Source organism: Echiichthys vipera (assembly GCF_963691815.1).
Source record: "Echiichthys vipera genome assembly, chromosome: 23".
Lineage (NCBI taxonomy): Eukaryota > Metazoa > Chordata > Actinopteri > Perciformes > Trachinidae > Echiichthys > Echiichthys vipera.
The window spans coordinates 12,400,108-12,412,276 of NC_139848.1; the positions used below are offsets into that span (position 1 = coordinate 12,400,108).

The 12,169-nt window shown below is 40.6% G+C and overlaps 1 protein-coding gene across 1 annotated transcript in view; it reads right to left on the reverse strand.

Annotated features, from left to right (window-relative positions):
* Window positions 1-2,147: 2,147 nt before the first annotated feature.
* Window positions 2,148-12,169, reverse strand: part of LOC310964934 (dedicator of cytokinesis protein 9-like) — a gene marked incomplete at its 5' end in the record, with an annotated part of 49,739 nt that continues 39,717 nt past the window's right edge. The window contains 8 exon segments of the mRNA XM_083938259.1: window positions 2,148-3,127; window positions 3,129-3,217; window positions 5,800-5,938; window positions 7,114-7,214; window positions 7,301-7,491; window positions 8,283-8,493; window positions 8,897-9,043; window positions 11,380-11,493. Of these exon segments, the coding sequence (XP_083794385.1) occupies window positions 3,025-3,127; window positions 3,129-3,217; window positions 5,800-5,938; window positions 7,114-7,214; window positions 7,301-7,491; window positions 8,283-8,493; window positions 8,897-9,043; window positions 11,380-11,493 (1,095 nt within the window). The 3' untranslated portion in view covers window positions 2,148-3,024.

The window sequence follows — 12,169 nt, forward strand, 5'->3', positions numbered from 1 at the left end:
ATATTTAACAAAAATTAAGTATGCAGATAAATATTGCGGCCAATTGAACAAATATAGCAGGTTTTGGCTTAAATATAAAAAATGTTAAATATTCCTCTAAAACTTGAAAGAAGAAAAGAAAAAAGAAGAAATCCCAAATTCATAAAAGGGTTCCTGAGCATCCCGGTCACAGTGTTCCCATCCAGACTGGGACTCACCTGCCATGGCTGCTGTGTGTGTGTGTCCGTGTGTGTCTCTGATGACTTCTGGACCCTTCTCCGATTGAGCCTTCAGCAAAAAGACACAGAAAGACTTGTGACACCTGTAGAGCTCCACGACACGAAGACTGAGCCGAGGCCTGTCCAGCTTCTTATGTAACCTCCCATCAAACCCTCGCTGCAACGCCCGATGATGCTGGACTGTGGATCACACACACACACACACACACACACACACACACACACACACACACACACACACACGACTGCCAGCACCTCCCAACATGCAAGTCACCATTATTCCCACCTCCCAGCACATTCTCTTCATCATAATCACAAATGTGTGTGCATGCATGCATGTGGTGTGTGTGTGTGTGTGTGTGTGTGTCAGTAATTACTTTATGACTCCTCCTGCTTTACAGGGTTTGCCAGGTCATCTGATAAAGAAAGCACTATATCCATACAGTATTTCTTGTTTTTTTCTGGTAATACATTCAAGACACAAACTATTCATACGACAGTAACAGCAGTGACAAAAACATGGACATAGAGAACACTTCAAAAGGTGAAGCTTACAATTTCTAAATCTTGAATTTTTGCGAATTTCTTCCAGTAAAGACACACACAAACACGCAAACACACACCATGAAACACTAGCAGGACTCACGTCAGATGCATGATGTTCAGCAGCCAAATCTCTGAAACAATGACACAGTTGGGGTGTTTGTGACACAGAGTGCAGAGGGGATTTTACAGGAGTCAGCATCCCGATTTGTGTAGGCCCTATCAATGTACAGTATACAGTTGGCCTACATGCAGCGTACAGTCTAACTGAGTTTAAGTCAGATATCTCCCTATCATCTTCTGTATTTGACTAAAGTAATTCCCCTTTGTTTCTTTACACTGCCTGCCAAGACTTCAGCTTTACTGACAGTTGGGAGTCTGTAGCTTCTGCTTCACAGATAAGGAAGGGAGAGAGAGAGAGAGAGAGAGAGAGAGAGAGAGAGAGAGAGAGAGAGAGAGAGAGAGAGAGAGAGAGAGAGAGAGAGAGAGAGTATATATGCATTCATGCTTACAGTTTTCAACTGAATCATTATTTACTTTGATAAAGACAGAAATGTATCTCCTAGGGCTGCCCCCAAATAGTCGACCAAGCACTGGTCGACCAAAACATCATTAGTAGACTAAAATTTCATTGGTCGATTGGTCACAGGAAGAAAAAAAAAAACATTTGGAGCCGTATCTTGTCAAAATGAAGTGAAAATCTGTGACTGAAGGCTGCAGGCCTTTTAATTTGAAGGGCCAGATACAGGAAGTCGTGACACACACTCACTGTCAGTGTTTTTTTTTAACGCCGCAGCTATACGTATATATATACTGTATATACCTGTATATATATATATATATATATATATAGATACCTGTATATATTGGGGCAGCCCTAGTATCTACTATACATCATTACACATTATAAAATAGCCTACGTTTATCCGCATACACACATGCACCCATACATTTCTACTCACACAGAAACATTTTCAAAAACAACCATGTGCTTACAGCCATGCATACCAAGATGACAATGCACAACAAAAAAAAGACTAAAAAAAATTGTTTTTAACAACAACCGAACACAAACAATACAAACAGCAAAGAGTTTAGCTAGTCATACGAAGGAGGATCTTAAAGTGAAATTCCGGTGTGAAATCATCCCATGCTCTTTTTTAACAAATCCACTCGTCAAATGAGCCATCAAGACATTTTTTTTCCGTGTCACAACTATTAACGTCGATATCCCGGACAGCCGCTAACAGCCAAATGTGGCTAACATTGACTAGCTCGGTGCATCATGTTGACGGCATTAAAACAGCTTACATATTGACATGAGCTATAACACACACAATTGAAAAATGGAGCTTGGAAAAAGGTATTATTACAGTTTTTATTTTATTTATAAGTCTTAAACATATTTACATGAGCAGTCAATAAGTAAAAAGATAGTAAAAGGCATCTACATGACAGACAAAGAAAAATAGGGGGCATATAAACAAATTCCCACACCCTTATCTTGCCTTGCACAGTCTTTTTCTAATGTCTTTGGCAAGAGTGGTTTTCTGTGCAGCAGGCAGCCTTGGTAACAATAGAAAATATTGCACACGCTTTCCTTTGCAGAAAATAGGTTTAAACATTGCGGTTCTCTTGGCTTTAGACGGTTTCTATACACGTCAATTGGCCTAAAATAGAATGAATGATTTTTTCCGTTAAGATAAAAGATAAACTCGGATGCTTCCGCGCTGCACATAAAAATGCCTCCGCTGTAACAGGGCCTCGATGGAAAAGAATAGAAAAGGGAAATGTAAAAATACTTTGCATCAGCTGCAGAATGTATGTGTGGTTACAACAGTGGCATTTGTTCATTTATTTCCATGAAAAAACATCGCTGAAGCACTTTCTCCTAGAGACACGACATAAATGGGAGCCCGGTTGAAATCAGGTTTAGACTTGGGTCAAATGCAAATACTGAAGTCCCTTATTTTTGTCACCACATCCCTTGTGTGGAGCTTAAGACACCGGGACAATTTAGATAGCATCATGTTGTTGGTCACATTATTGGATACGCGCTTCCTTTGCATAACCCCACCTTACAAAAGATAAAACTAACTATACAAAAGGATAAATTAACCCAAACTGGCAATAAGTCCATAGAATTGCTGTTCACAAGTCAAAAGTATTGACTGGAGTCTCCATGGGAAACAAGAGCAATGGGCCGACTGATAAAAGGATAAAAAATACCAATGAACTATGGCTTCAGGTTGGGTTTAGGTACTTAGAACGTGTCCTTATCGTTTCCTGTTGACTGGCAGGTAGTTGAACCAATCATTAGTGGTGAAGAAGTCAGAGTATCAGAGTATGGAGGTTGAGCCATGTGGGTTGGCACTGGTTGGTGTGCCACTGATGGCGTTGAAGATGCCCATAGAGTCGGAGAGCGTGCTCCTTGTGCCGTCGTCCACTGGGTTTATCTGGAAAAAAGGTCGATGAGGAAGATGAAGAAAGACATTTGTTTGATCCTGTTTTAAAAGGGTCATAAAACACATCAAAACATCACCACATCCTGTCTCTGTATTTCAGAAAAATTTCCCTCATTCAAATTAAAGTCCCACCCCTCACTATGGTTATTATTTTGTTTAACATTGTTTTCCCACATAGAAAGTAGAACAAAAGTAAGAAAAGGGGCTGGAAGCACATCTACTGTTTCTCCCTCATTGAGAAATTGGGAATCCGGCCTCGCCATTGTTCTGGCCTTGCTTTCTTGCTAGGTTGAGACCAAGCCCCAACAACAGCCACTTCCTGGTTGATCCAATCAGGAAGTGCCAAAAATGTCAGTTCTCTGAGTGTCCACTAGGGGCAGGTTTCATAACAGAGCAGTTTCTTATTGACCCCCATGTTAGATAGGCTGCTTACAAAGCATAATTAAACTGTATGTGTAGGTCATATCTCCATGAGAACACCAGGCTAGTTTTTATTTTATTGGAGGTTAAAGTTTATGAATAATTAGGGGCGTGGCCTCTTGAGTGACAGCTAGACGCTGGCACTCACTTCTCCTCTAAGGTAAGCGTCAGCCAGATGGACGCAGCTCCCTTCCCCCCAACGTCACATACATGCCCTTTTATGGTAAGAGGAAATGAGGAGGAGTCAAAGTCTGACAAGATGGAGACTCCCGTAGGCGAGGACGTTTGGGTCAAGTTGAGACAACGGACCCTGACGGAGAAGCCGCAACTAGATTATTCAAAAATAGTGTTGGAAGATTCATCATTTTGTCACATTTGCCATAAAGTTATGACACTGAGAAATTTGGGGGAGGGTAGTGCATTTTTTTCCAAGTAAAATGAGGGGTCCAAAGAAAATATTATTAAAATATAAAAAATAATAAGTAAGATTCAACCCCACTCTTCATCCTAAACATTTTCATGTAGTCCCTTAATATAACTCTATAGAGCACGACAGTAACTAAAGCAACATTACCATCCAATCTGCTCAGGCCAGCACAAAGGGAGCAGGAGACAGGAGACATGGTTAGTACATGAGCAGAAGATTACAGTAGTTGACATCTCTTTAAGGTTACAGAAGCTGCAAATGCTGTTAAATATATATACGATTTGAACCAGTGATGCTTGTGTAGCTTTCCACATTTCCACATGCCATATTGACACCTTAAGCCCTAAGAGAACTGTGGGATCACAGACGTTATTCAAGTGTCATAAAAGCCAACGTGTGGTTATTTTTAGGTCACATTAAAAGTTACAACAACCTTTTTTAACTTTTAACTTTTCCAACACTTAAAACCCTTAATGCAACATGAAACATCATCTAACAGTAAATCACTGAAGAACAAATCAGGAAAAACAAATACAATAAACATGATAGTTGTATTAGTATAAATCAGACAACCCAATAAACATAGAAAATAACAAATATTGCATTCATTCATTGGACAAACGTGTTAAAACAAGGCTGTTGTGATTGTGTCGCCAGTCTGACAGTTCTACATTTACATTTATGTTTTATCTGCAAATGTAAATGTCATATTTTCACTCGATTTAATGGTGTAACAACAAAGCTGAACTTCTTACCTTTCCAAAGGAATATCGTTTTAACCGCTTACTTTAGCTTTGTCTTTACAAGAGTCAGAAAAAGGATGCTAACAGCGATGAATTAGAAGTGCGCTACCCTTGGCCCTACTCAGACGCCTCTATCCCGAACGTAAACACTGCTGTAAATATCAACGCTGTCAGCACATCCAGGATGGTACTTCAGTCCTTTACAGTAAAATGGCATGCTTCAACAACTCCAAATGATGGAAAAGAAAGAGCTGCAGTCGGCAAGTCTGGCAGATCGAGCTGTCTCAGTGTTAAATGTTTACGACTCTCACGCCCCTCCCCCTCTACCACCAAGCTCCTCAGCTCCCTCCCATTGAGTGCTCGTCAGTGTGCTTGCACTAGATTTTTGTGAACGCGCCCCTTTTTTCATAGTGTGTATGTAGTGTCGGTTACAGTGAATATGGTCAAAAAAAAATGTTGCAGACTGCAGCTGTAATTTCCATTTTGAGTGAGTACACCAACCTGAGCGTCAAACAATAGTTCCTACTGCTTCCTCTCATCAAAGTTACTTTTGTATACGAATAAGACATGTAAATGCCTATGTACAAATGTGAAATGTCACTTGCAGATTCTTTATTATTTCTACTTGCACTTCAGTGGCAATCGTCCGTGAAAAGCACCGCGAAAAGACTGGAAACTGCGTCAGACTGGATGTCTCTACTGTATTAACGGTGTGCAAGTTGTAACAGCGAGATGCTACAGGATTCCTTTAGGGATCAAGAATAAAAAAATCTATAACTAAATTTCAGACCTGGTGTGAGGAGTTTTTATTATGGAGTGCACCCCCTGGGTTTCTTAATGGTGGGATTTCTCTCACTGGTCAGTAAAATCTACGTCAGAAATCAAGTGATAAAGTGGAAAGAATAGTAGTAGTCGTCTGATTCCACAGCATGGTCTGAATGATTTAGCGTATATCCATTACAGCCTATCTTTGGGGTACTTACCTGTTCGTGCATGATGTTTGACAGCTCCCTGGCCAGGTCTTTGTAGTTGGCCTTCATCTCATCATGATACTCCTGCTGGTCTTCTTTGATCAGCCTCTCGTTAACTCCCAGCGCCTGACCGCAGGCGTCCACAAACTGCCTGAGGAGAGAGGCAGCATTTTATAGTGCCACTTAAAAACTCACATGAAGCAACATACAGAAGATGAGAATTGAAAGGTAATACGGCGGTAAGATGACGGGAGATGAAAACATCAGATTTGTGTGCAGGGATGTGGCGTAAGTGAGTTATGACGTGCCCCAGTGCACGCTTATAGGGCCCTCACATTATCAAATAGAGAGTTGACGCTGGACAACGTCCAACATGCATATTACCCAGCCATTTTTATATTTATAGTCATTATTCTTTAAAGATTATGTAGAATAAGCAAATCATTTTTCTGTAGATTGCTACTGACCTGAAAACCATGGCATTTTCACATTTTCGAGGACATATATAGCACATTCCCTCCAAAGCCCCACCCTCTTTCCCCTGCCCGACCTCTGACGCTCCCTCCTCCCTGACACGTGCGCTGAGAGAAATGCTGCTTTTGATTGCAATGGAAAGTCCGAAGTTTCAGACCTCCAACTAGGTAAAGTGCACTGGAATTTCGTCAAAGTGGAACCTCCTACTAGCAAATTTGGGGGAGATCTACCCACCTCGTATTCGCTGGTAGGAGGTTCCACTTTGACAGGCATTCCAGTGCATTGGCAGGAAGCTCCACAAATAATTTCATTCAGACCGAAGAAAAAAAATGCCACTGTCTGTAATTGAACCCCTTGACAGAAATGCCATATTTCCATCACGTTTTTCTACAATGTTCCCCTCTGTCATCCCATCTTTTTCTTCTACAATGCTTTAATGGCACCCAACTGGATGATTAGCACCAAAAAACTGTTTATCTTGATGCGCCCAACTGGAAATAATAGAGCTTTTTTGTGCAAGTTCTTTGCATTCAGGTAAATTCAGTTGAAGTTTGGACAGATGTTTACACACTGGGATACAAAAATGGATGTTTAGATACATATTGATTTATTTACACAAAAACAGCATTTGAGTCATATTTCTTTCCATTTAACTATGATATATCCTTCAACACTCAATATTGCCCTCTGTACATTGTACTTATATTTTCATATTTATTTTTGTTGAATTAATTCAATTGTCACTTAAACTTGAACACAGCAAGGCGCTGCCATACACAAGGGTCAATGCAGAGTGGGAAGATAAATTCAAGTTGTACTTTTATGTATACTAATATTTTTGTTGATAAGTACCTGAACACCTCTTTGACCTGTTTGACCTTATTGTCAGGATATTTCTTGGCACTACTGTCGTCAAGGAAGGCTCTGGCGTACGCCAGAGGTCCAGCGTTAACCTGGAAAACAATGGAGGTCAAAGAAAATAAGTGATATTGAAGTAATTCACAAGAAATCAAATGATTTTCAACCTTGTCGTTTGTACCTGAACACTGATGCTGCCTTGCAGTTTGAGCTGCAGGCGGATCATGTCCACCTCAGAGGCCGAGCACAGCAGTCGCAGCTCGGCTACCTTGGCGCTCATCTCGTCTATGGCCACCTCAATGGGGCTCAGGTCAGTCTGGTGTTGGTACATGACTGCTATACGCTTCTTCACATAAGGGAAACAGTGGGTGGCTGGATGGGAATGGAATTGGTGGCAAAAAATAGGCATAAATTATGCTTTCAAATATCATAAATAGCATCAGGGAAACAACAACACATGACAGCAGCATCACAGGTGCTAGCTTTGATACTGACACATGTAAACAGCTCTTGGACACATACTGGTTTGTGTCTAGTTGTGTCTCTGTGGTAACCAGGATATTAATCATGTTCCATCGTGCACATGCAGCCACTTTCACAAGTCAATCAGTCAGCGTGATTATTAACAAGGCAAGATAAGACATGAACTTTGGGATTAAGGGGCACAGCACAGGAATAACCCTTATCAGGTGACTGAGAACAATAACAGATGGCAACCAGGAAGATATTCTTGGTCTTTACTTCCTAACATTGCTACAGGGATAAGGCTGGCTGGAGAGACTTGTTTTTGTTTTTATTGATTCCAAATTAAAGGGGACATGTTTTGTTTATTTTCAGTTTAACACTTGTGAACATTATTTTTCTTATACTATCTGCATTCACAATTTGTCTGAAACGCTCCATTTTAGCGCCTGTCTCTTTGTGACATCACAACCGAACAGAAGTCCTTAAGGCTCATTCAAAGGCCCAGTTCATGAATACGGACTGTGTGCATTTCTCTTTGGGTTGAGTTTTGATATTTTCACAGTATTTTTTTGCCTCCACCTGCCTTATAATCAAAAAAGAGATGTGAAAATCACACAAGTGGGACCTTTGAATCCACCTTATATGTCTCGCTCATTCCTGCTGTGATGAAAAATCATTTTCATCAATGTGTGACCTACTGGTGAGAATAGTCCGGCGTTTACACTGCTCCTCCACCCCTCCCTGCTTCTTGCCCGACACCGTGAACGGCGTCTCAAAGACAAAGCGCCGGATGTTGTGACTCTTCTCAAAGTCGGTCTTCCTGTCCTCCAGCTCCTTGTCGTCTAGGTACGGTGTGACGTGGGTCACCTGGATGTAGGCGTACTTGGAGTCTAGGTCCTTCGGGTTTACCTGTGGGTGCACAAGAGACAGAGACATTTTATTTTACACTTACAAACAAGATACACTGTGTTCATTTCTAAGATTTAGAAGTGCTGTTAGGCTTTTTTTTTAGCTTTGGATAGAGCCAGGCTAGCTGTTTCCCTCTGTTTCCAGTCTTTGTGCTAAGCTAAGCTAAAATCTCCTTGCACCAGCTTCATATTTATCGTATAGAACGGTGTCAATGTTTGTAAATACAAGTGAACCCTCTCACATTACATACGTAGCCAGATGATCCATATTAAAAGATGAAAAAAAAAAATACAGTGGAAAAAGACAATAGTGAAAACGATATAGGGAAAGATTTCACACGCGATCACAAATGAAAAGGAAACTGTATCATCACAGTCTTATAAACACACACATGTGATCCCACCTTGCCAGAGTCCTGAATTATCTTGACGTTCTCTTGACCAAACTTGTCAGAGTAGAGCTTCAGCAGCCTCTGGGAAATCTCAGACAGCGGAGTGAACTTTGGCTCCTTGTAGATGTATTCCTTTCCATCTTCATCCTCGAAGAAGCCCTGAGGAGGGAGGCGAAGGAAGTCAGGTGCCCGCTCATAAATTCTGGGCCACTTCTTCACCCCAAAAAGAACTTCCAACTTCATTTCATTAAGATGAAATTAACTAAACTACTTCACAAGGGAAGTTCTTTTTCAACAATTGACAGTGTGTAACCTATAAAGACAAAAACAATTCTCACTGAGTGCATACAGTATATGGTAGTGAAGTCCAAATGAAGCTTCGTGAAGCATTATTTGTATTTCTTGAACCCACTAGATGGAGCTCTTGGTTTAAAGAGAAAGGCCCGATGAATGGTGATTCAGTGCGTTTTTAACCCTCTGTTGAACAGAGAGAGAGCTCCATCTGGTGGACTCAGAAAATAAAGAAAATGAAAGACACACACTATATTTGGGTGAGGTACAATATCAAAAGCTACTAAAAGCACAACCAATCAAACTTCAAAATAAAAACTTTCAATCGCTTTGGTGAAGGAGAGGAGTACGCAAACATCAAACATGCGAACATGCAAACTTCAGCTGGTCACCTCACAAACATAAATGACTTTATCCAAGCATATGTAACAGTTACTCAGTTGTGCATCTATGGGATAGTGTACAGATGTGTGTGGGTGCAAACAGGCCAGTAAAATGGCTCATCAAGGGAAAGGTTAATGGGTCACCCAATGCAACATATCATTGCATTATTACGGAAGCAAGAAGGTCTATGTGCATGCTTTTTTTATTTTTGCTTTGGGGAAAATAAAGAAATTACACTAAAAACACAGCTGACTCAGCTTTTGTTGTTGCATGTGCCAAAATATCTGCATTGCACTACTATTTTTCGCAGGTCATGATGCTGAATTGGGATGTTGTAAATGTTCAAAATTAAACTTTTTTTAGCCCAGGCTCTAATTACAAAAATGTCAACATGTGTAATGGCCGATCTCAGGCCATTTTATTTATTTTATACATCGGTTTCTTAATGGAAAATTCCTTATATAAGTAACAGGACTGAAAGTAACAGGCATCAAACAGTTTGTAGCATATAATTAGCAAATACCTGAAATGGAGCCACATGGCATCAACGCTCATACAGTAGCATGAGAACCCTAAGCATGTCAAGAGGCTTAACAGATCTATCTTAAATACATTAAAACATAATAAATAATTTAGATAACAGAAATAAAAGTTGCTATTGCAGCTCAGTTAGTCAGCTACCATAATCTATAACATGGGTGTCAAAGTGATCCAGTAAAGGGCCGTGTGGCTGCAGGTTTTCATTCCAACCAATCAAAAACACACCTGGTCCAACAAATCAACTGTGTGAAGACAGTTCAGGTGATTGAGTAAGTCGAGTCAGGTGTGTTCTTGATTGGTTGGAATGAAAACCTGCAGCCACACGGCCCTTTACTGGATCAGTTTGACACCCATGATCTATAACATAGAGAGAGTAAACTAATTTTTTTTTTCAGGAGACTCAAATGATGCTATTTCCTGTTGATCATGTGATTTGTGAATAAGGTCGCGAAGGGGTGCAAAGTTTCCAGTAAATTCGAGGCGTGGACGTTAAAATAAATGGGGCGTGGCCTCAATAACCCTACAGTGAGCAGTGTGCTATGTTCATGTGATTGAGGAATAGCATAGATATTCTCTAGTGTACTTGCACAAAATCTGATTGTTTTAGTCAAGATCCCAACCCTTTTTTATCCCCATAAATTCCTGTTGATTCACATAAATTCCCATAGAGAGTTTCCAACTTTGAAAATTAGAGGGGAACAGGACTGAAACCTGGGGACACGACTAAAATGTGTATTTTAATGAATATATAATGAATTTTGGATGAGAAAATTTATTTAATGTCTAAATTGGAAATAGTCACACAACTCTGAAAGATTATAATCATTATATTTCATGGTGAAGTGTAGTGTTAGAGCTTCGGGATGGGGTAAAATCCTATTTTTCCAGTATTCTTTTTTATTAAGGTTTTACATTATGTATTTGCAAATTGCAATAATGCTTGTAACGTCCTGGGGACAGAGAGGTTCAACTTTTGGGACCCATTTCACTACAAATCTAATTAAATAAACACATTAGCCCTCAAACAACATGATGATGCAAGGACATGGAAGAGCACACCAGGCCAACACACACACAACCTTTACACACTTACCGCAGCCTTGGAGGGGCAGGAGAAATGAGAGAAACCTCTATTAAAAAAATAAATTCAAAGGTGTGTGTGTGTGTGTGTGTGTGTGTGTGTGTGTGTGTGTGTGTGTGTGTATTTGGGTTAAGGTAGCGTGATTCAGTTAGCATGCTAGGCAAAAAACATCTGGTTTCTGTGTTACTCTTGCCCTTACCTGTCCAAAGAAGGCCACTCTGAAGTATGTGCCCAGCAGTCTTTTCCCAGAATGCATCACTTCCATCACTTTAGTATAGGCACGGTGGAGGGTATCATACAGGTGAGTCAGTTTCTGTTCCGCCCAAAAAATCAACCAAGAACAGGAGGAGAAAACAGCTTAATTAAGGTTTTAATGAGTCAGATATGCAGTGAATGGTGAATGCAGTTGGACAACAACATCAACATATCATCACCTTTTAAGTTGATACAGTGAACTTGTTAGCACACAGTATAGCGGCCCATAATTAGCCACCATAAAATACTGGTCAGACCAAAGTAAGGCTGTAGCTTGAGTGTATGAAAATGAGCAAGGTTGGATTTGCAAACTTTGATTTGTGAAATGAAGCTTGTGCTCAGTCCATAGGTGACTTGGCTGGGAACCGTAGGGCCGCTGGTTCAAGTCCCTGTGTGGACCATGTATGGAGCGTGGACTGGTGGCTGGAGAGTTGCCAGTTCATCTCCTGGGCACTGCCGAGGTGCTGTTGAGCAAGGCACCGAACCCCCAACTGCTCGGGGCGCTGGTCACTAGCAGCCCCCTCGCTCTAACATCTCTCCACTAGTTGCATGTATAGGTCCTGTCTGTGCATGTGTGTGTATTTCCTGCCTGTGTGTGTAACATGATTAATAATAAGAGGGAAAAAATTTAATTTCCTTGTTGTTAAATAAAGTTCTTCTTCTTCTTCTAAACCTTTTTCGAACAAATTACAACTTAAACTCACATGATCAACAAGTTAAAACCCCATTTTTGT